General features: G+C 32.9%; 1 protein-coding gene across 1 annotated transcript; it reads right to left on the minus strand.

The window, feature by feature from the left end:
* Positions 1-7,102: 7,102 nt before the first annotated feature.
* Positions 7,103-7,726, minus strand: LOC134249389 (uncharacterized). Its single transcript, XM_062731753.1, has one exon. It carries the CDS (start codon positions 7,724-7,726, stop codon positions 7,103-7,105), a length of 624 nt encoding a protein of 207 aa, XP_062587737.1.
* Between the last annotated feature and the right edge of the window lie 19,052 nt (positions 7,727-26,778).

Raw genomic sequence — 26,778 nt, forward strand, 5'->3', positions numbered from 1 at the left:
TCTTTCAGAAAACAGTAATTTGTATGTTTGTGGCCCCTTCCTTAAAACATTTCTCAAATTAAATATACTTTAAGGTATCAGGATTACTTTTCGTGTGATTTCAAAGTGATAATGTCATTTATTGACCAGATAAATGACGAAAGTGAACAAAAAAATATAAATATACAATATTACATACAACCACGTAAATTATAGCTGGGATAAGGCTAAATATTGAATAGTTTCAATTTAGGAATGATATATTGCGACTTAGTGCTTATCCCAGCTATTGGTGTATAATGATTACCAAGTTTGTGTAACAGAGGCCACACAGCATGCTAAATGCTTGATGTTATACAATGAGGAAAAAATCTCAACAACAAAAATTCAACAATAGAGATTTCCATTTCAAATATTGGTATTAAATGGGGGGAGGTTGGGAGGTGGCGGTAAATTGATTCCAACCTCATGTTTCCGCAAAATTAAATTAATTGAGCACTCAATCCCGATCAAGCCGAACCTGATCCAAACATGAGTTCGATCCCGACTTAGTCGACCCCATTCTTTATACATTAAAATCAATAACAACTGCAATTTTAATCTAAATTTGTCAAAAACAATGTTAAAAAAGATTGTATATAAAACATTTTATAAGACATAAAATTTAATTTATTTTTCTTATAACTCTATTAAATCCGTAAAGTACAGGAGAAATAAAGTTGAGAGTGATAATGACATCACGATGGATCCAGCACTTAAAATTATTCTAATTATATTTACTGATCTTGACCTATAGGGTTATATTCAAATTGTCTACTTCCTTGATCCAAAGGTCACGTCATCACCAAAAAACCTCCAAAGAGGTTCAGATAATGATTTAAAATTTGAAGGAATATTGACAAAGATGTGCCTTTTTTCCAAAATGCGTGAATATTTATGCACTTTAAAATCAATTATTATTTTTCTTTATTGTTCCAACTATCTGATTGGCTCAAACTGGATCACATGATCAAGTATAAAAAGTGTTAAAAACTGGATGTTTCTATTTTAAGAATTTATAAACCTGCTGTTGCTAAAATTGGAAACGTTCTTCTGTGAAGCAACAATAGTGCTGACGTCACAATAGTCTTAATAGACTGGATGTTTCTAAAAACAGATACTGCAGCTGGTTTTCATTACTGTGACGTCATAATGTAATGACATAACAATGTCTTTTATGAGAAGGAACTGAGTATTATAAAGAAGGATTTTAAGACATTTCTTAAATTATTAACTAATAAAAAATAATAAAACAATTGTAGCCTTTTGATTCGGTACAATCCCTCGATATATAGACCTTAGAGAAAGCATATCGACCGAGCACGAAGTGCGAGGTCGATATGCTTTCTCTAAGGTCTATATATCGAGGGATTGACCTCATCAAAAGGCTATAATTGTATAATATTATTTTTTCAAAGCGCGTTAATTTAATCCAAGACTTAAAGGTATTGCTTTTAATACTTAAAAATTAAAAGCAAATGGCCATGACTGAAATGTCAAAGTTTTGAAAATTTCACACAAAGACTTTTCGGACATAGGTCCCCCCTTAACTGCATTTGAAATATGTTTTTTTTATTTTATGTCTCAAAGTGCGTTGCTTCAAAGAACTATATTCATCATGCTCTAAATACGCTCAATTTTAAAAGAGTGAGAGTTCAGAAAAAGATAATGGTGTAACTCTCAACACCTCAATGAAAGCCAGTGTTCCAATGATGTTTTTGTCATTTATTACCTTTGTTTACAAGAGCAAATTTGTATACATGTTGGAAGGGTTAACATTTTGTAATTCAAGAATCTTCATAACTTATCAATCTTCAATGACAGGTCTTTTTTATCTATAGTTTACATGCAAGTTTTGAAACACACTTAAAGATATACGTATATATTTCAAATCAAACATTAATCATAAAATAAATATGTCATATATCTGAATAAATATACTGAAAGGAAAAAGAAATGCATAATAGTATATTGGGGAAAAATATTTAACTATGTGGCCGAAAATTATGAAAATTGGTCAGATGTGTATTTTGGTTACCGTGCACTAAAATCGCTGGTCAGAATTACTCATCCATGAAATGTAAGGCGTCACGTAGGGGAAGAAATAAAAAGCCAAATACACGTGCATTTTGATAATGACAATTTTATGATCACATTCTTTTAGTGCCAAGAGAGCATTAGAGTTATATACATCGTTTCCCGATATTGGCAGTCAGTATAAATTTCTTGCAATCATGGTATGGCTGACGGAAGTTACATTGGGTCTAGAAATTGAGTTGCATAAGTGAATAAAAAGGCAACAACATAATGCTGTGCAGTTTGTTTTTAACTTTTCAACCAAAAAAGTTTTTCCGGTTGTCAGAGAGTAACTTAAAAGGTTTCCAACCAACCATGATGGTGACGTTGGCGCGTAACAACGTCACATCAAGATAGGGCTTTTCATCATGCTACCTCGGTTATTGTCAAGTCATTATCACTGAAACTGATATTTTTACAGCAGAGAATCATACTCATATTTTCACCTTAATACTGACAGAAACTCTCTGTTCTAATTTGGTACGCAAGCTTGGCAACTTTACTTCGATTTTACTCTCACACGCGCACGTACGCGCCATATGCGTAATGTTTTTAGCATGTTCATCCTGAGCAAATGTAGCCAGTGTTTGTCGAGACTTCCTTACAAACATTAACGTGTACCAAATCAGCTACATTCTGTAAATTCTATCCTAAATCGACAAGTCGTGGGATTCATTGGGCGGGTGATTTGTTGGCTTTGGAATAATACAGCTACTCTCATCCATTAAGACTACCGTCAGATGGCTTGAATAATAATCCTATGAGAAAGATAAATGCTCTGGTAAACTCAATGCACAAGAAAATAAAGGCTGTTACTGATGCTCAAGGGAGATTAGGAGAATGTTCATTTTAATTTTGGGGGGTATTGACATATTAATTTCAATAACTCAGGAATTATCAGTCAAAGTCACACAAGATTTCGGTGACTTGTTTTTAAAGTTGAATTAAAATGTTTGATAACAATACTGGTAAACATATTGGAAATAAAAGTTTTAATATTAGTCAAAATTTTATTAAGTGTTTCTTTTTCCTTTCAGTATATATTTAATAAGTTTATTATCTATCGAGAAACCTGAAACTTCGACCATTCTAATATATGACACAATATCTTAAAGTAATTTATCATATGTGTAAATCATATAAGGTGAAACATGTTAGACTTGATTTCATACATAATATTTTGTAAATCTTTAAACAAAACAATCCATACTAAAAGAACTTTTTTAAATAGACTTCACAAAGTAAAAACAAGGAAAGTTAAAAGCTTGCTTTCGTTCATTTTTTAAATTAAATAATTGATCATGCAAATTAAACGTCCTGTTACGGATATTCCTATCACTTGAATTGACGGAAATGCATTCAAAATACAATACCGTTTATCATTTCCTGGTTTCCTATGACTTTCCCAAGAACTTATTAATTTTAAAGCTAAGCAATGCATGAAGAGCATAAAATATCTATTTATCAAAGTTTTCATCGGAATTATTCAATTTCGATTCTATCTTTTGCGTAATATTATATTATACATTTTGTAAGCACATAAGCTTGTCACACAATGGGTGTACTGAATTTGGCGAAAGATCAGGTCCTACGGAAGCCTAAATAGGCTTGTAATTGCAAATAAAACTGCACATTATCGTCCCTGAATTATAGGTGGCGCATGACACGTTTAAGTTCATGACTATTCGTACCTTCAATTTTAGAGAGTGTCGACGTAATTTCGACCTTGTAATATCTTGCTATTTTGATTAGGTTTTGTAGATATAATGGCTGATTACGGATCGTGGGATTTACCCACACTTAGAAAAGAGCTACGGAAACGAAATGCTCGCATTTCCGGCCGCAAAAGAGAATTGGTTGAAAGGTAATACTTGCGGGCATCTTCTTAACCATAATTTTCTCTGTCGAACACAGTACCGTGATTAAGACGTTATCGGTACCTGATATTCTTTATAATTTCAATAAAAGTTCTTCAAAAGCATATTTCATGTAGACTTTTGCGAGATTAATTACAATTTATACTGTCTACATTTTTATTTCAATGTCAGTCTGAGTCAGTTTTTGACGCATGTCATTGTCAATCTCTATTAGGCGAAGCCAAAGGCTCTTTACGTTTTAAACCTTTATAGTTGAATTTTATCAATGCAGATAAAAAGTTTAAAACCTAAAGAGCCTTTGGCTTCGCTTACATAAATAATTCAATTAAGAGTGGACTTTTTAGTTATATACATTACAATATTTGTAACATAATAGGCCTGCACTGTATAACTGGTAAATGTTAGTAACATGATGCATTTAAGTTACATATGTTGTACAGAACGAAAAAGACCATTCTTAGAATTATGTAGGCTTAGCTTACAGGCGCTTGACGTTTAAAACTTTTTATAAATTTACTGTTACCTGACTGCACTGCCTATCACCTAGTATAGGCCCCAAAGTAAAAAAAAATTAGGCCTGAGAGAGAGAGAGTGAGAGAAAGAATCATGGATGAGAAACCTCTGTTTAAACCATATACATGTAACTATTGCAGTCAGAGACATTATACATTTATTGAATGAGTTCGAGGGCAACATGCGTTTTGTCGGACCTAAGGACCAAACTGTCTGCCTGAGGCCGTTAGGCCGAAGGCAGACAGTTTGGTTCGAGGATCGACAAAACGTATTTTGCCCGAGGACTCTGTCAATAAATGTTTTGTTATACCTTTCATTTCATTTTTTTGACATACATGTATTTTGTATTATATTCAGTGATGTAACATCAGGTCTGTCACTGTTTAATACCAACGAATGAAAATGAGATTAAGCTCCGCCCATTCTGTGACATAAGCGGTCCAACATCTCTCCGAGCGGTCCAACATCTCACTCAGCGGTCCAACATCAATTTTTTATGCCCACTCAGCAAAACATTAAAAATGTTAGACTTTTTTTCGTATAGATTTGTATAGGAACAAATTTTTAAAGGTATAACAAATAAAATATGTCTCTGATTGCAGTACATATAAAAATATGTAACAGTTTAGTTTTTTAATTGTAAGTTATATCTATACATACATTCACAAGTGTTCCCCTTCAACATATTTCAGACTTCAAGCATATGACAGGAATGCAAATTTTGGTGCTACAGAAAGAGTAGAGAGAGAATATTGTATGCAAGTTCCTTGTTATGAAAAGTTTAAAGATATTAACAAAGATACACAGATAGTGGAAGTGAGAGAAGAGGCAGTGAAAGCATACCTAGAAAGAATGAACAAAAGTGTTGAAAGCAATGTGATGTACATATATGAGAGCAAGTTTCTGAAGTATGTGAGACTCTGTGCTGAAAACAACTTTTACTACATCAAGGCAGAATGCAAGGCACAGATGAAGAAGAGTGTGTCATATAAAGTGGATGTATGTGTTGATATGGATGGGTGTATTGTTGAAAGTCAGTGTGAGTGTGCTGCGGGTATGGGCCCAACTGCTGCGTGTAAGCATGTGTGTGTGGTATTGTTCGGTTTACAAATGTTCAGTAAAAGTCTAGACATTGTCACAGAGGAGACATGTACGCAGAACCTACAAACTTTCCATCACACTAAAGTATACAAAGGCAGTCCAATTAAAGCAAATGACTTGCCTTTAGCAGGTGAAGTGGATGTCAGTTACGATCCACGACCCAGGGCATATCGGAATATGCCTGGATACCCTGATACCTTCAGAAATGTCTGGGTAAATCATCCTAACATTAGTGATTTGGCTGTCTCACAAATCTTCCCACTAGCAAACACCATTGGGTTAGAAAAAGATCATGACTATTTCAGTCATCCTTTGTCATACATATGGTTACAAAACATGAATATAACAAAAATTTCAGATGAAGATATTGTCAAGTTAGAAGAGCAAACACGGGGACAAAGCAAAAGCACCATCTGGCGTAATGAAAGACGAAAGAGAATTCACTCATCCAACTTTGGTCGAGTTTGCAAGGCTACTGATAAAACTGATTTTTCAAAACTGGCTGAAAATTTAACTAAGCATGTGCCTGAAATTCGTGTACCAGCTATTTTGCATGGTAGGTGTTATGAGTCAGTGGCGATAAAAAAGTTTGAGGAAAAATTTAATGTTAAAACCTCAAAATGTGGAATATTTGTTTCAAAGTTGCATCCTTTTATTGCTTCTTCACCTGATGCCATCTTGGACCAAAGTACACTTATTGAAGTTAAATGCCCCTACAATGCAAAATACAGCAAAATATCAGAGGAAACTGTCTCCTATTTACAAAATGTTGATGGATGTTTAGAGCTAGACAATACTCATGACTACTTCTATCAAATTCAAGGGCAACTCTTCTGTTCAAACAGAACATGCTGTTATTTAGTTGTTTACACATTGAAAGATCTGAAAGTTATCTCAATTCAAAGAGACCAAACATTCATTGAGAGAATGTTGCAGAAATTAATTTCATTTTTTGACACATACTTCAAGACTGCTGTTCTTAAGAACTTTTATTACCATGACAACAAAATGAACTAATTTTTGAAGTTGTTAACTATGACATGAATGGACCTTCAGGCACTGCCACACATAAGCATTTTTTATGTTGTACATAGAAATTTACATTGGTTACATGTTCATACATTGATACCTATACTCTATGTGTTCATTGTACATGTACCTCAATACATGTAGATCTATTCATATGCTTATGTAACTAGCTTTAAGACTTTAGCTATACAGATACTTGCAACTAATTGAGAATTTTTAAATCAATAAATAAACTGACATCTCCAAGTTTATGGGTTATATTAGGGTATTATGTAAGAATAATGCACAAAATGTAAATTAATTTTCACCACCTTGTTATCAGTAAAGAAGTTCATTACATAGGCATGTGAATTTTTTTTTTCAACCAGTCCGTATAAAATTTTATTAACAAATTGTCAAAACTTCCCAATAAAAATGTTCTAATATATTCAATAGTTTGGTATGACTCTGTGAACCAATCAGCTTATTCATTTTCATTGAACACAACATTATGCATGTTTGGGAACAATGCATTTTTTGAAATTACACAGTGTGAAACATACAAATAAAATTTCACTGGCCAATTTTGTCTCGGTTGTATTTAAGGGTGTTTTCAGAATTTTGTATGTCTTTCCTAACCCTATCAGCCGCTCAATATGAACTCTTTTGCTAGAGATTTTGCGATCACGCAAAACTGTCTTTCCAGACATTCTGTTTTTTTGTTTAAAAAATGATGGAATGTTTACGGTTACGTCTTTGGGAGCAAATAAATCTTGTACATTGAATCCCTTGTCTGCCATAAGAGAATCGCCAGGTTCAAATAAGTCAGCACTTAACAAAGGACTCCGTTCAACAAGCTGTCTGTCACTAGCAGACCCTCCATAAGCAGGTGACACATATGAAATTAAACCCCCTGGAGTTGAGCCTACGAGTACTTTGACAGTATTTCTATTTTTATACGTAGAGAAGGTTGCTTGCTGGGCAATGGGGGGTTTAGGTTTCTTTACAGGAATTTCTGTTCCATCAATTAGTACTCGTGTAGAGGGGAATTTACTGTAAAAATCAGATGGAGAGAAAAAGGTGACCAGATCTTTTTCCGGCCAGAAATTCAGTTCCCTCCACTGTCTCGACATAAAGTTCACCCAAGTAATCCAAATATTCTCAACAGTTGTTTGTGATATTGAAAATAATCTACTTAATTCAAAATTGGGCTTATGTTGCCTCAACTTAATCAGTGTCAAAAAGAGCTGATTTTCAATGGACATATTTTGAACCTGATTATAAATATAATTGAGATGAAAGGCTGCTTCACCAAGATTATACAGTAGTGAGTACATGTAAAAAGTCTGTGTAGGAACTCAACCCTGTATAAAACGTGATGCCTTCATCATCATACATGAAATTTTCAATACACATGATTGGCAATTTTGCTGTTTGACTTGACGAATCTATAAAAAGAGGTGCAACAGTAGCACTTATATCAATATTATTAATATCACTAGGGCAAAACTTTTCATCCTCCACTTCTACACTGTTGCCCACTTCATAAACATTGCAATCATCTGAAACCATTTCTGAATTTTCATGGTCGCCTTTCTCCATTTTGGCACGGCGGGCCACTACTCTTTTGCTCCTCTCATCAAAATTAATAGATGGCGACTTGGTCCAGGGGAAAATGGAGGGGACTGCCTCAGGTTTTCTTTGCCTCCTTAGTGGCTCAGTGCCTATCAAATTATAAAAAAAAAATTATTGTGACCTTAATAATAAAAATGTTTCGGAGGAAAAAGACATGATATTTCAGATTTCAGATATTTCAGAGATGTTAAAATATTTCAATTCAATCAGATAAAAACTAATATTAAAGATATATGTATTGTAATGCTTATCGTGTCCAATGGTGTCTTCCTCATCCACTCATCAGGAGCTTCCAAGAGAGCATGACTGTAGAATGACTCTAATTCCTTGAAACATCTTGATGAATTATGACATAACAAAATAGCCATGAAATAGCAAACTTGGTATTTTTCAATATATATTTCACAAGTTTGACCACTCCATCGCATATTTTGATAATATCAAACCGTTTAATATCCAGATACTGCGCTGGGAATGGAAAAGAAAAGCACTTGTCAACATGAAAAAATAAATGGAGATAATAAGTAACACATCATGCAAATGAGAAAATGAAAAAAAATTAAATTCTTTGTCATATCAGCTGTTTCAGCGATTCGTTTCAGTATCAACTATGAACATGTGTAATAAAAGTAAATAAAATATTGTTGTCAATATCATCAATATGCTTTGATAAGGTCTGCATATGATATAAACTGATAAAAGCATTAAATTATCTTTCTGCCCAATTTCTCAGTATGGCTTGTCATTTAAGGGAAAAAATTAATGAAGTCTTTCACTTTCGCTGTATATTTAAAACTATTTGATTTTGTTATACACGTTTCAAAATTCTCTTGTGAAGTTGTGTGTCCGTCGCGTTATTATTTCACAGCTGTTATGATTTACAGACAAATTATTATTAATTGATAAAATATTTAAATGCAACTAGAAATGAAGTCATATAATCTTACTAACCGTGCTGTGTTTCGCAGGTAAAATCTTCCTCACGGAAGTGTTTGTGGCACACAACACTGAATGGCTGTGGCGTCCAATATTTATACGTAATATCGTCATCGTTTCTTCGAATGGCTCGAATCCACAGCTTTTTTATCTTCTCGTCCTTTGGGAAACTTAATCCTCCTCTCGTGGAGCAACCAGGCACGCAACAGCAAGTAGGCATTGGATGTTTATTTTGACGAACTTTCAAAATAGTTTAGTGACTAAGCGAAATCGAATCGAAACCGGAAGTAAATATGAACCTTAGCGTGTCGTGCGCCACCTATAGTACAGTAAGGGGCAAGAACTGACAAATATTTGCAATTATCGCGCGTCTTTGTATCTGAAGTCAGTGGACAGAGACTATTGAAATTGACATCAATTATATAACTGTACATGTATACTTCTTAGTTGTATAAAGTCCGTAAACCACGATGTTTAAAGAGGAATTTTTGTGCTTTTTCACGTTCACATCATGACAAGTCCCCAAATTAACTGAAATGTGTAGTCGCAGCATTAATCACTCTTCCAATGTAGTCCCACTAGAAGGGTGCATGTCATGTGATTTTATCTGCTTAATAAGCGAGTGCTATTTTATCTTTTTGAAAACTTTGAAAATCTTGTGACAAAGACGTTTCTACCTGAAGGTTCTATCTTAACTAATTATGTAACAATTAAGTGTCAAATAAATTATAAGGTTTATGATCAAAAGACTGTACTTAGGGGTACACAGACAGAAAATAACATTTTCTGACATGAATCAAATAAAGTACATTGAAAACGCTTACATCTGTACATGTAACACTGTCTTTTCCCTATATGTAAATTGCTTTTGTTTTGTTAAGAATACAACTTAATTTAAAAAGATTGTGTATTATTCAGATAAAAAAAAAAAGAAAAAAATCGACCAGCAGGATTTGTCTTTTTATTTTAAAGAGCATGTTCAAACACCAGAATTTTTAAGGAGAATGTATTCATGGTAACAATTAGCAATGCAGTACAGATTAATAGTTAGCTATGTAAAACCGTGTATAATCCCTTTTCTTTTTTTTCTTTTTTACAATTTTGATTAAAACGATATACATTTCTAATGCTTCAAAATATATATTCTTATTAAATACAATTACTGTGTTATTTTTTTTTATTGGCAGACAAACGTTTACATAAAGTTAAACAAATAATTTTTTTATAAATTTCCTTCTCCTTCTGAACATATGCCTTACATGTACATGCATATCTTATCAAATGCGCGGAGAGATAAGTCCTTGATAGTAGTTTACTTCCTTGTTGTTAAGGGCGTTGACTGTTTTGGAAATGGGGTATCTTATCGTGTTGTTCCTCTTCAAACTATTATCAATATACGGATATGGTAAGTCTATTATATAATGTGTAAATTAGATCTGAGTGATAATGTTAACCTGTATTTACATCTAAAAAATTCAAATCCTAAAAAATAGGTATTTTTAACATTGTGAATGATAAATTTATAAAAGGAGGCTTAGGGGCCAGATCGCTCACCAGAGCACTATGGTCAGGAAAAAGAATACATCAGTTTAGTATTCAAAAGCTTCGATGCATCTTGGTCGTCCCGACCTACATCTTGTACCAGTAAGAGGTAGGGGGAATATTTTGACTATAAATGTTGAATCTATTGTTACAAGTAATAATAATGCTTATATGTACATGTTTTTGCCTACATTGAGATTTTATTGTTGCCCCAGCCTAGACAGGTGGTCATTATTTTGAGCAAAAGTGAATCTACACCATCCGAGGATACTTTCACATAAATATGATCGATCGAATCTTTGCTGTTCTTGATAAAAAAAAATTGTTATAAACCCCTTTTAAAACTTTGATCATCCATTGTGGCCCCACTGTACGCCTGGTTTCATGATTTGCAGAATCTTGAATCTACACCAACTGGTAATGGTTTCACACAGATATGACCAATAATAGCTTTGTTATTATTGGAAAGGAGATCTTTATGGATATTTTTCTATATATTATTCCTATAATAATGTTGTACCTACTTGAATCTACACTACATGTACATGTACGTGATAAGGATTCCATATAAGTTTCATCTTTCCTTACCCATTTATTCTTGAGAAGAAGATTTTCAATGATGCCATTGAATTTTTGCTATTTCTTAATTATCCGCACATGAGGAGGGTGTGACCTTTTATTTGAGGAAACTGGAATTCCTCTCACTCAAGGATACTCTGTGGCAAGTTTGATTAAAATTGACTTAGTACGCAGTTCTGGAGAAGAATATAAAATATTGTGAAAAAGTTCCAACGACAATGACGGCAACAAACATAGACAACGGACACATTTATGGGCCCAAAGTTTGATCATAAACGCTCAGGTTAGCTAAAAATACGTCATAGACGTTTATAATGGTTTCCTTTTGCAATTAATAGTTGTTCAACGTATCTGTTAGATCTTGTAAGGAACGTTTGTACAAGAAAATCGAAAACTTGGAGCTTAAATCATTTAAAAAAATGTATTAAAAAACATGTAATTACTGCAGCCCGGAGGACCGGGCTGCTCTCTATATATAAGTTTAAGTGTTGGTGTATGGAAATTGAGGTGGGAGAAGTTATTCAGAATTAAGGGTTTTCTAAACATGAAAAAGATTGTTAATCAGAATGTTCTTTCCCTTTATAAATTAGGAGATTCATAATATATATACATTCGTAAAGTGAATCTGTAAAAATAAATATGTTTTTCATATTTAATATATAAAGTTGCTTATCATTTACTATCGAAATAGCGACAGCCCCCCTTTTTAGAACATCGAATTTTACTTGTCGCATAAAAACGTACTCTAAACAGCTCGTGTTTTGTATTCTTAAAGTGAAATAAATTTAATTTTTGATGCATTTTTGATTATATTTGATGCATGTGTCTGGTTTAAATTTATATTTTCTGCAGACAACATTTACTTGAGGATTTGATAAAGTTTAAAAAGGGTATCGTTTTTGTTCGATTTTCATTCGACTATAAGTTTTCAAAATATTCTCGACTATCTTCTCTATCATTTAGACGCATGCCCTTTTAACACATTGATGATCAAGACTCATTTCCATTGTTTACTTTATTTATTTCCTCGGCGACAATTGGTGGTTGCATCAATGCTTTCTTGTTCAACTAGGTTATGATCTTTCCTACCGTTGCATCGACCACATGAGGTCTACTTACCTTATCTATACTGGATTTCTCATCCTCATAAAATTCCTTACAAAAATGACATATTGTCGGATTCAGCAAAGGCTCTACCATGTCCATGTTTTAAACATAGTGAGCTACTGTGTATTCGAAAAGTTAGGAAATGGATCCTGAAAAACTCCATAATAAAAAAAGAAAGACGTAAAGTACATTTAAATTACTTAATGTTTCAAAGTTCTATATCACCAAAATGTATGATTCGATCATCGACTTTTCCACTCTTTATAAGGCATCTACCGAACTTTTATTAGATTAAAAACTAGAATATTTTTGATTGCTTTTTGATGCAGTTAATGCATACACAGGGGAAATTGACTCGCATAATATTCATGAGTTTGCCTTTTAGCGAGAATCATAGAAATATTACATGTATTTCTTGCAGTTTCTTCAAATTAAAAAAAAAACTACGGGCATTACGTAGATATCATAAGTCAAATGCAATATTAAATAAGAGCCCATGGGCCACATTGCTCATCTGAGCACATGGTCTAGTTTTACTGCACTGTACTTATACCTCACTTCAATTCACTTCATACTACTTTACTTTACAGAACTTTTACGCTCACACATAAACTATGTGTATTACTTGTAGACAACCACTTTAAGACGAATACTATACGCCATACTTTATACATACAACACTATGTCTACATTATACATATACTCATACACTTATACTTTTATTTATAACACATATACTTTACATGAGCATATACTACTTTGAATCTAACTTACGAATGAAATTATAGAACAGAGTTCTGTGGCCATTTCAGGAATAAAAACCGTCAATAAATCATACAGCTTACAATAATAAATAAAATACACTTACCCAGAATAGGTGGACTTCTGGTCATGAAATAAGAAATTATATGAACAAAATAAAACTTGAGAGCTGTCTTAAACACAACTGCTCCGGTCAATTGCTACGCCCAATCTGATTTCACAGGATTTTAAATCGCCAGGTAAAACCTGCTAAACAAGCTTAAAAGTATGGTAAACATATTGGGAAAATAATATTGGTAATATAGAATCAGATAAAAACATATGGAAATCAAATACGGACATCAATTGTGACAATATTCTTATGCAAAACTTTGATCCTTCATAGTGGCCACGTCCTAACCCCGGGTTCGTAATTTGATCAAACCTGAATCTAAATCACCTGAGGATACTTTTATTAGTTCCATCCAAAAAAAAATTACTAATCATGAATTTGGTGTTTTCCAGAAAATTTATATTTTAGCTTAATTTCTTATGTAAAAATTGATCCCACACTGTGTCCCCAACCTAACCCAAGAATTCTGATTTGAACAATCTTGAAACTACACTACCGGAGGATGCTTTGATATAAATATCACCAAGCATGCCATGACTTTGCTGTTCTTGAGAAGAAGATTTTTAAGTAAAGCTTGATTGTCTATTATAGCCCACCGTACGCCCAGGGTATGAACAAAGTTGAATAAACACAAATCGAGGATGTTTCCATATAAATATCATCATTCATAGATTTGCTGATCTTGAGAGGACTTTTAAGAGTTTTCCTAGGTATTCCTATGTAAAACTTTGATAAGCCATTCCATTCCCGGGGGTCATGATTTGAACAAATTTGAATTTCCACCATCTGAGGATGCTTCCACTTGAGTTTCATCTTTCCTGGCCCAATTGTTCCTGAGAAGATTCTTAAAAAACACCATTTTATTTTTCATAAATTCATACTTATTTCCCCTTGGAAGAGAGCTTGGTCATTCACTTAAATAAACTTGAATTCCCTTCACCCAAGGGTACTTTTTGGCAACTTTGGTTGAAATTGGTCAATTGGTTCTTGAGTAGAAGATTAAAAATGTGAAGTCATTTTTTCTCAAAGATTAGTGTTTCATTTGTTAAGAATTTTAAAAAGAGCAAATTTATACAATTATGTATGATTCATTAAAAAATGAAAAGTGAGTTAGGATTAACCTCACAATAAAGTTTTATAGACATTCGTTTTTAAATGAAATATATAGTATAAAAATGAAATTATGACTGATATATGACCTTACATGTATACTGTAACTGTATAAATTATTAATCAGATCATGATATTCTTGTTGCACCTGTCCATTCCATATAAACCAATGCAATATACAACGGTGCAGATTTATAGATAAATCTTACATTTGTTCTAAATATGGAAGGATTCCCTCTCTTTGCCCTTGATCCTAAAACGAAAGGTACACGAATTTTGTAGCAGACAGAATTTTCAAAAAATATGCTTTCAATCACGATTGTTTCTTAATAATTTTATGAAATAGTATAGATAAATATCTGATTTGATGATTAGATGCATAGTTGGATTATTCTTTTTCGCAAAAATGCGAGACTAGCTTGGATTGAAATTTTTCACGTCGGCATACATGTGGCATAATTTGTGTTAAAACTAGGTTACGTTTTAGTTTACAACCAATTATAAATCAGAATTAGGAATATTTTTTGTATTTATATATTTTAAAATTTGAATCGTGCAATGAAAAAAAGGGAGGGGGCTTAATAGCAGTAAAAGTGATCAAAACATTACAATCGGTGTCTATCAATTTTCGCAGCCTTTATTCAATTGAACATTCTCAATTTATACAATAAGGGAATTTTTAAGTGCATTTTGTAATAGAGTGCATTAATTAAAAATAAATAAATACCCGGTAATAAAAATAACCGGGGGGTGGCTCGGAAGCAAAGTTATACCATTTCCACCTTTGAGGATGAACAGGGAATATTCAAATATTGTAAGTTGTAAGGCTAATGTTCAGCATTAGTTGGGCTATATGTTTTCATGCAATAGGAACTTAGTTCAATTTTGGGCAGTGGCTGAAATAAGGCCTCCACATTAAACAACACAATCAACCAACAAGACAAGCCAATGCTTTATTTCAAACTTCAGAATTGATGTACTCTTGAAATTAAATTCAAAGATTCTCAAGTGTGTAATTGCCCCTTGGTTTCTTTTGGCAATTGTAAAAAATTTTATCAAATTCATTGGCAATCAAAGGTAGCTCACTTGCTCATTGAGAGGTATGCTAATTATTTTTTGTTGTGTAATTAGTCGTACAATGAATTTGACAGTACAATCTGACTCAAGGGTATTCACTTTAGCATTTTAGGGACATGGATTTATCCCATGTTATTGACGCACCTCATTTCATTCCTGCTCATGCATTCTTCACTTCTAAGGCTATAACCATTAGGAATAAAGGAATTGATATGTATTTTATGTATCTGGGGTTTGGGGTAAATTAGGGCTTGACTTATTAATTAAGGAAAATGACAAATCATTGCTTAGTTTATGTTAAAGAACATAATCTTCTGTATACTATATCCAGTTGCTTAAATCAGAAATTCTCTTCTTCTAGCCATGGCAAGTATTTAAGGTTTGTAGGTGTGCTGTGACCCAGAAAAATTGTAACTGAATCATGTAATATCAATTATTCCTTCTCAACTACTGACAAGGTAACTAAATATGGTTTTAAATAAAAGGGTTTCACTTCACAATTAACAAAATTTACTGGTTAAAATATTTCAGTTTAATTCTTGTGTTTACTTAAAATTTTGCCTGCCTTTTTACACATATAATCTATTCTTGATAATTTTATTTTATTCGTTAGAGAATAAAGTTCATGGAATATTAAATACATCACTGATGAGAATACTAAAACATTAGGGTTGAAAATATTACTGATAAACTTTGGACATTCAAATTCATAACACATAGATAGGGGAGAAACATGCAATTCATTCAATATTTGGGGAATAAAAGGGAATTTTATTGTGAGACAATTCATGTCAGACTCTTAGCTTCAAAATTCTTTAGGAAAAGTATGAATTGAATTGGGTTTTCAGTAGAAGAGTGTATTATACACCTACTAGGGAGAGCTGCATATGAGACCATTATGACATAGGAATAAAACAGATTTGGGAGTATCTATTCAGTAAGATTTATTATTGCAAGATCCAGTGTACTAAGGTTGTCAAGTCAAGTACACACAAATATAATCTGATAAAACATGTATGGATATTTTAAGGACTAAAGCATAATTTTTGTTTCAGTAGTCAATTATTGATAAATAAGAAGGCAATTATGTAAAGGACTTCAATTTATGAATTGATTTCATAACTACATTTATAGCTTCACCTGTTTTAATATACAAAGATTTGGCCAATTGATGTGATGTATTTCACAATGGCAATTTCCTTTGGTCTTAATTTAGTATTGTGATCAGACAACTAAACTTGAAAAGCATGATATAAGCCTATGGATTTCATTCAAGATATATACCGGTTTATCATAGAGTAAATTTAATTTTTTTGTTTATCCGATATTCAACAAAACAGTGGAAACCCCTACTTATAAGATCCAGGGGTAGAAACATTCTAGATTTAACCTATTGGAATTTCACAAACAGTTTCAGTCAGGGAAAAATTGTAGGAAATACAAAGCTATTGTTATTAATGGACTAGAAATTATGGCATTTGTCAAAATTTTCCACTATTCATGCCAGGTAAACATATCATTCATACAGAATCAACAGTAAAATTCTATTTCTCTGATTTTCTCAGCCATAAGCTTTAATGTATGACAAATGTTAAAATGATTCAAAGTACTTTTTAAGGGGTAGTATTTGTCCAGTGTATGAATTAAACCTTTACTAACAAGAAAGTGCTTCCTTCTGATCACATTTTCAATTTTGGGTGAATTAAGGAAATTTTAATTTTTGTTTATTCACCATACCTTTAGGAAAGTAATGTACAGTACTGTTTGTAATTTAGGAATAATGCACTGTCAGGCAAGGTCAACACAATAATTTCTATTTTTTTTTAACTACAGGGATAATTAATATACATGTGTAATCATTATTCTTGCAAGCCAGTCTGATAGGGGAAAGGGGTTTTGCTCTGTGTGTGAGCCATTTATTAGTAATACTTGTCCTGTTTCTATCATAGTTCAAGCAAGTGAAGTTACACTATTATTCCAATATGTTTACTGTTTAGATCTGTAATTGTCGTTAGAAGTGAACTTTAAAAGGTTCTTTATTCCTGATACATTTCATTTAATTAAGTAACTGTAAATATCCAGTTTATGATGTATAGGCTCACAGCTCAATTATACAGATTAGTTTGGTGAAAAGGCAATGATTAGAATAGAGGTAAGAAGTAAGAACAGATGTCATGATAATAAAATTAAGATATGATGAGAAGTAAAGTTATTTTCTGTTTTTAACTTTTTATTATGAACATTAAAAAGATAGCATATCAAGTATCATTATGAAGTATAATTCCAAGATACCATTTGAGTCATTGTTGGGAGTAAAACATTGAATGTTGCAACACCTTTGTTACAACGCACTTTGAAAAATTACGCACTCTGAAAAAATTTTTCAAAGTGCGTTAAAATTTGGGACCAAGCTAACGCACTTTGAAAAAAATAATTATTTTTCAAAGTGCGTGAATATCGACCATATTAACGCTCTTTGAAAAAATGTAAAGATTGATCAATATTCCTTCAAATAATCGGTATGATGAATAACAGATTCTGGTTTGATAACTTTTTTATGATAAATTAAAGTCACTGTAGGACCTGAGATATTGACGTTTTAAATATTTAAGGTTTTGATAAAATAAAGAGGAAAATTAAAGGGTCTTGAAAAAAAGAGTGACGATTGTTTAAGTTCATTAATTCGTCCCCCTCCCCCTTTTTTTAATTCTAGTCTTTGATAAGTAGATGTAAAGGTGTATAGGGGACACTAACAGAGGACAGCTTCAAGCAACTTTGCATTTATCATAATAAAAAGGGGCCAATTTGATTGTTCAAAACTATGAAAATTCTTTCTCTCTCATACGTTTTACTGTACTTTAAAATTTCTAGTTTTCATCTGTTTTAATTAACTCATTTATTATTGAAAGTTTTCAACGCCCTGCCAGTTAGGTAAATACATAATTATATGAATGCTTTGAGTTTAGCATAGACATCGAGACTTGGCGAAGGGCCAGGGGAGAGGATGGGGGGCTAAGCCCCGCACTTATTTTGGAAAGATATATACATCGTATAAGCATTGAAAATGTAGCGTACCCTTTTTAGGTTTATTGCTCCCCTCCCCCGTTTGTTACCGACACCTATATATGTATTGGAAAGATAAAGATTTGGACTGAGGGATCTTATACCCGTCTTCTCCTCTTTTCGACGGGAGTAAATCAATTCGTTTTTTAGGTTAGAGTTAGGCTTAGTTTTCTGAAAGATAAATAATAAATAAAATCTTTCCATGACTAAAATATGATTTTTTTTCAAAGTGCGTTAAGTGTCTCCATGGTAAAATATACTGATGTAGACTCTTAACGCACTTTGAAAATTTTTTTCAAAGTGCGTTGAGTTGGTCCCAAATTTAACGCACTTTGAAAAAAATTTTCAAAGTGCGTTGATTTTGTCCAAATTTTAACGCACTTTGAAAACTTTTTTCAAAGTGCGTAATTTTTTCAAAGTGCGTTGCCACACACCTTACTTGTAATACATTGAGTACTATAAGCCTGGAGAGTTAATTCTCATGTAGAAGCTAACCTATTATAATACAATTAACATGATTTATTTCCATAAATAATCTTACATGATAAGTTAAATAGGCTTTGTCTAGAACAATGTTGCTTAAAGTAATACTGGCCAGAATAAATTCATGCAGCTATTGAAATGAGGAGGGTAGATCGGGATCAGTCATGTTTATTATGGGACAATATTTTGTCTGCATATAAATGTTTCTTAACATTTTGGTACATGTAATCTTTTCATGTTTAATATATGAACTATTTTGCTATAAAATAATCCAATGTAAGTTAATATAAAAAAAACTTACGTTTAATTTCTCATAACTTTACATATTTAAAACATCAATTGAAGCAAATTGCATATTTTCAGTCTATTTATTATACGAATGTATGCAACTTAAGAGGAATGGGGGGTCTCGATTTATTTCTCGGGGTTTATTTAAGTTTCCCAAGTAAATAGGTTAAAATTTAAGGCGGTTGGTCGTGGGTCAGTTGAATGCGGCTTCCCCATTTTATGGGGTGACCGAAACCTATGGATTCCAAAGGTTTCGGCCATGTGGCGTTTGCGCCGAGCCATTCAACTGATGCTACAATTCATTGTGCTGCTGCTGCTTAAAACAAACTCGTTTACTGTGAAAATGTGTGCTGCTTTTAACAAATGAATGAATTGGTCTGCTTTGCTTGCTTGAAACAAACTCAGTTGCTGTGCAAAATGTGTACTGCTTCCAACAGATTTCATGCACAGTGCTTTGCTTGCTAAAATATCTTTAGTAACGTTACGTTCGCGGTTTGATAACCCGGAACGATAACTACATACATGTAAACTTGTAAAGTTTATTTAAAATACATGTACATAAAATTTAATTGTAAGGGTAATTACCGTTTGCGTTGTACCCGGAACGGCCATTATTATGCTTATTATAAGTACATGTACATGTAATATTATGCTTTCATGTTGCTTGCTGCTGCTTCTGCTTGTTGTAATTTGGGGTCGCCCTTTACGCTTGGCGACCCCTTGCTGCTTTTTAATATGCCACGACCAACAATCGCCAATATCAAAATAAACGTGTATAAAGTCATGTTTGTTTTATTTTCCTCTATATAAATAAATGGCAACAGGGCATTGTATTTGTACCAATGTTCCACCTAATATAACCTAGTATATGTAAGTCTTTCCATTGCTTGTAATATATTTTGAATTCACTTCATTTACAGCTTGGTAGAGAAGTCGCAAAAAATATCCAAAATAGGGCGTTTAGTCCACCCATTTTTTGAAAGAAATACGAGGGTTGATCCAAAAGTAATGTAATAACTTTGATAAAATTGCTATAAGTCGACGTAAAGCAACAAAACTATACATGTTGGAAGCTTTATTTATTACAAATCAGACCTGAAAAATTCAAAGGAATATGATTTACACTTTTCAAAATATCGGATTTTAAACAATGCGCGTTTATGATAGTCGCCGCACCTAAATATAACGTCATATGACGGATACACACCGTCATACTTTTAAGCGTTTCCCCTTCGTTTCATTAAAAAATATTTGTGATTCGCAAACACTTTCACCAATTTCACTTTCTTTGAGAATTCTTGGTACCATTATACACTTACTCTTTTCATAATTAAGCCCCCTCTCATTTTTTTTAACAGTAGCATAAGACAAACTTAAAAATTCACATGTCACTCTTTACGTCGGTCTTTTTTGACAAGGTCAGACACCACTGAACCTTTCCGTCCGATCTCCTATCTTTCGGCCTTCTTGTCCTCCTCTAATCATTCAGTGACCAATCACCCGCCAAAAATTGCTGAAACCATCAATTCAGATGTCTCTTATTTACATTTTTTTTATTCTGTAAGTCTGATTGAGTAACAAAAATGTCGCTAGTGATGATTCCCATGTTTTAAGCAAAAATGATTGACAACTCGTCGAGCCTTTTTTCCCCATTTCGACAATTCCTTTGTTCAATTCAACAGAGTAAAACAACAATGATTGTGATCACAAATACTATTGCCGTCATTTAATTTTCAATTACAGAATAGAAAATGACGAGAATTGTGTCTATAAAAATTGGGAGATTAGGTGCTTTTTAAGGTTTTTTTAAATGTGTTTGTCTTTTTCATTTTAGGAAAAAATACAGTTTAAAACGTGACGTTTAGTTGTGACGCGGCGACACCCCTATGCTCTATGTTTTAAACATCTATAAAATAAATTCAAATAAACATTATTAAATTAAAATTTCAATGTTATTTAGATTTATATTTGTGCATCTTTTCGTATATTGTATTTGATAATATGACGCCAAATATAAAAGATATGGACACTGTGACATTACGTTTGGATCAACCCTCGTACTTAGTGTAATTCATTAACATGCTTAGTGGTTAAGTTGTTACTTTTCCTCAGGATGTGTCTCAAGTAGATCAGATATGCTTAAGTTTTTCTCTGTCAATATAAAAGAAAACAGAAGAACTTTTATTTTTTTTATTAAAAAATCATGCTATAACATCTAACTAGAATATTTCGACTTTGAGATATTTATCATCTGGTAAAATACAAGTGTGCAATGTTGGTGATATTGCTGTACATTTCAGTTATGATTTAATTATAAGGTAGTCCGATCCTAGGGTTTCTGAAAATCTTAAATTGAATAATTGAAAATGCTTATAAAAATATCTCTGACTTCTCAGTGTAATGTGTATTCACCTACGGCAATTTCTTCAAACTTCATCTTTAAAGTTAATCATACAATACAGGGAAAATTAGTAAATTTCAAATACATTTTTAGGAAATATGATTAAAAACACATAGTAGGCATTTCCGTATTGCAAATTAATGAACAAATAATTTAAGGTTGAAAAATCACAGGTATCTAGGCATTTGAAGAAAACTAGATTTTTTATACTCATTTAAAGTAATTTATAGTATTTTGCAATGATAGGAAACGCTTTGTAAAATATTCACTATAATATTACTGAAGTAAACAGAGGAAGTATGAAAATTGATGCCTGAAAATTTTTCAATTTCAAGCTTTGAGATTTTTTCAATTAAATTATAAATAAAAGAGTTATCCTTCCTGGTTGAGGATCAGATATGCCCAATACACATATAAATAAATACTTCCATCACGAAAGAGTGCATATTTTGTTCGTTCATTTCCATGGGTTGCTTTGATGATTTAATCTAAGTGCTCTAATTTTCCCAAAATTAAACTAAGCTAAGAATTACACTTAAAATATTTATGAATATGGCTTAAGGTGTTTTTTTTTTTACGCTGAATTTAAATAACTTATACTAAAGTGTGTATATAAGCACAAATATAAATTATATTTATGAATTCCAGGACTTTCATTTATTGTGGGAAATGGCTGTATATAAAGTTAAAAACTCTTAAGTTTGAATGCTTTTGATTTTGGTAAAATTTTGTGATTTCAAATATTTCAAATGTTCCTTAGAATTTTTAAGTATCCACATCTGATTTACAACACTTCCAAATATATTTTTTCACATTTTTTCTGAAGTTTCTGCTTGATTAGTGTTAAAATCTTTTTGAGAAGAAAATGAAGAGACTTGGTAGAACATTATTTATGAATCTTTGATTTTAAAGGATCGATTATGAAGTGTCGGGATCCAATATAGATTTTGTAATTCAAATTCATTTTGGAATATTTTAAAAATATACATGTATTCAAAATTGAAATATGATTTTGAAGAATTTCCTCATTGGAAAGTGAACCATTGGCATTAGTAGGATTACATCATTGATTTAATTCCATGTTCCTTTCACTATTCTTTTAAATTGAATACTACCTTTTGTATAAAAAAAATATCGTGCATAACTTGTATCTGGGCAAACTGACTAAGTGAAAAGAAGATATTTAATCCATAGTGAATGTTCAGGAAAAATACATTTGCAAGATTATACAAAAGGTTTCTAAGAAAGAAGGATAAATTTCATTAATTTGGTTAGGGACTTTGGGGGATAAATAGAAAATGGGATGGCTTTATATAAATATATGAGGTGAAGAAAGGCTGGTCTTTGCATGATATTCACATGAAACACAGGTCTTTCTTTCACATGAATTACAAATGGATTTCCTTTTGACTGATATTCTTGAAAAATTTAGATGAACATATCATGTTTTGTGCAAATATAGTGCCAGTTGTTTTCCTACAATTTTCATTGGAAGAATTCACACGATGTTCATGCGACTTTCACATTAAGTTTATTCTAGACATTTGTGCATTTGTAGGTCAATCACTGTGGACAACTTCCTTCTGATTACTAAGCAAACGCTCTACAGACTAAATAATTCTTTTTTTTTTCAAATCATTCGAAGAAAACAATGCAATGTCCACCAGAAACAATTAAAGAAAGTTGTAACAGTATTTTTTCTGTGGAAACAAAGAAATGAATGATAATATAACTTTTGTTAAAATATTTCCTGTATAAAGGTAAGATAGTTTATAAAACTATATATTGTATGTAATTCAAGGTTTATGAATCAAATATGCTGATTTAATTGTCATCCCTTTTTTTAACGATGAGAAGTTGTTCTCTTATCCAATTAAGCTTTTCATCTGACATTCTTAACATCACTTACTGAAATTTAAAATAATTAACAATATCGATATCGTTGCATACCATATTTTTTTTTATGAAAATGAGCAGCCGTTCTCTAATCCTTATCAGCTTTACCTCTGAAAATTTTCTACAAAGTCACAGAATGTAATTACACGTATAACTTACATGTATAAACAACAGGCTCATGGAATATGTAAGCAGAGTAAATGTTGAACTTCGCCTGTTAAGTGTAAGAGGTTTATTTCGTAATTTTTTTTGTTCACATTGCTGCACAACATTTTAATTGGTCAGCGTAACAATTTTTCGTTTGAGATGTGTGACTGTTTGAGAATACATTAATTGACAATTATTCTCGTTTATTTTTATTGTTCAGAGTGAATAAAAATTTAATAAATCTTAAAACAAAAACCACATGAATAGCAACGACAACTATTCTTAATTGCAAATGCTTTTTTTCTATCATAGATATATTTTAAACTGCATTTGTATCTTATAGATAATTTATCAGACGGAATGAATTCTATACAGAGTTCAACGTGGGATTGTCTTCCACAAATCTGCTACAGGTTTACAGCAAACAACGCAGTTGATGGAGACCTCAATACATGTACGAGATCTGATACGATTGGTGCGACCTCTATATACCAAACAGTGTGGTGGAGAGTAGACCTTGGTGACATAAAGAGTATATATAGTATCAGGATACAGTTTAAAGACTATGACCCACAATACCGTATGTATACGTATACCATACGTATAAGATGAAAATTAAATTAAAGTTGTTTTTTTCAAACGTTATTGATGTATAATGTATGGAACATGGGAACTACTGTAAACGTGTAAATTTTGTCGATGTACTAATTTTGACTATATTGGCGATTTCTCTTTCCTCGTCAAAATTTACACTCGTCAAACTTCAAATCATATATAAAAGGTCACAACAGATATTAACAAATGTACAACTTTACCGTTTAATTTTCTCGGCTATCCCTTATAACTATATCAAAGTTACTGTTAATTTCCTTTGTAATTAGTAATGAAATCATAGTGATATATATTATCACACTTTTTAAAAATCATTTACTCTAAACTAATGTTACAAAAACTTGCATGCCTGACTTAGCGTAATTATCACGTCGTTTTTGACTAAGTCACATCGGGCAAGTGATCGCTTATAAAGAAGGGTGCGTATTATGCCGAAATATGGCTAAAATATTGCCGACTCGGCGTTAAACACCAATCAATCAATCATTACCGCTACATTTTCAAAATTTTAATTACCGCTACATAGTCATTACCGCTACAAAAAACCTTACATTACCGCTACATAAAAAAAGTATACATTACCTCAACATTGCATCTTTCGTTAACAAGCCACGTATGTGTGTACAGTACAACCTATACACCAATACATGCATAAGACTCGTATCCCCTGCTCACCACGGGAAGTGAAAGAAGGACTTTGAACAGGATTTTTTTTTTTATTGAATTAAAATCAACATAATTCATCGAGGTCTGTTTTGCAGCTGCTTTTGCGACTCTTTTCAACGCATCTCCACAATTTTAAGTTTTTAGCTCACCTGAGCCGAAGGCTCAAGTGAGCTTTTCTGATCAAAATTTGTACGTTGTCTGTCGTCGTTGTCGTTGTCGTTGTTGTCGTTGTTGTCGTCGTAAACTTTTCACATTTTCATCTTCTTCTCAAGAACCACTGGGCAAATTTTAACCAAACTTGGCACAAAGTATCCATGGGTGAAGGGGAATCAAGTTTGTTCAAATGAAGGGCCACGCCCCCTTCCAAGGGGAGATAATTATGAATTTGTGAAAAATTTATGGCATTTTTAAAAAATCTTCTTCTCAAGAACCACTGGGCCAGGAAAGGTGAAACTTATGTGGAATCATCCTCAGGTAGTGTAGATTCAAGTTTGTTCAAATCATAACCCCCGGGGCAAGGGTGGGGCCTAAATGGCCGACCCAAGTTTTACATAGGAATATATAGGAAAAATCTTTAAAAATCTTCTTCTCCAGAACCACTGGGCCAGGAAAGATGAAACTCATGTGGAATCATCCTCAGGTAGTGTAGATTCAAGTTTGTTCAAATGATGACCCCTGGGGCAAGGGTGGGGCCAAAATGGCCGACCCAAGTTTTACATAGGAATATATAGGAAAAATCTTTTAAAATCTTCTTCTCCAGAACCACTGGGCCAGGAAATACGAAACTCATGTGGAATCATCCTCATAGTGTAGATTCAAGTTTGTTCAAATGATGACCCCCGGGGCCAGGGTGGGGCCAAAATGGCCGACCCAAGTTTTACATAGGAATATATAGGAAAAATCTTTAAAAATCTTCTTCTCCAGAACCACTGGGCCAGGAAAGATGAAACTCATGTGGAATCATCCTCAGGTAGTGTAGATTCAAGTTTGTTCAAATGATGAGCCCTGGGGCAAGGGTGGGGCCAAAATGGCCGACCCAAGTTTTACATAGGAATATATAGGAAAAATCTTTAAAAATCTTCTTCTCCAGAACCACTGGGCCAGGAAAGACGAAACTCATGTGGAATCATCCTCAGGTAGTGTAGATTCAAGTTTGTTCAAATGATGACCCCCGGGGCTAGGGTGGGGCCAAAATGGGCGACCCAAGTTTTACATAGGAATATATAGGAAAATATCTTTAAAAATCTTCTTCTCCAGAACCACTGGGCCAGGAAAGATGAAATTCATGTGGAATCATCCTCAGGTAGTGTAGATTCAAGTTTGTTCAAATCATGACCCCTGGGGCTAGGGTGGGGCCAAGATGGCCCACCCAAGTTTTACATAGGGATATATCGGGAAACCTTTTAAAATCTACTTTTCAGGCACTTCAAAGCTATGATTAGTGTTATTTATATGGAATCATCCTCAGATAGTGTAGATTCTAGTTTGTTCAAATGATGAACGCCTGGGGGGGGGTTAAATTCAAGCCCGATGTGCTCAGGTGAGCGCTGTGGCTCCTGGGCCTCTTGTTGAAAGTCTTACTTTTTCTAAATTTATAACCATCGATAAGTAAGCCGGCATTCCTTCGTTTTGTAACAAACTTCTCAATGGTGGCCATAATGTTCAGATGACGCTAAATAATTTAAATTTCGATTAAATTAGGACTCCAAAGTGCGATGGGACTCCAAAGTCCGATGGTCACGCCAAACCCCGATGGTCTGCGCTAAACC

Source organism: Saccostrea cucullata, unplaced genomic scaffold (assembly GCF_032062105.1).
Source record: "Saccostrea cucullata isolate Sc308-1 unplaced genomic scaffold, CSIRO_AGI_Scuc_v1 ctg5045, whole genome shotgun sequence".
NCBI classification, from domain to species: domain Eukaryota; kingdom Metazoa; phylum Mollusca; class Bivalvia; order Ostreida; family Ostreidae; genus Saccostrea; species Saccostrea cuccullata.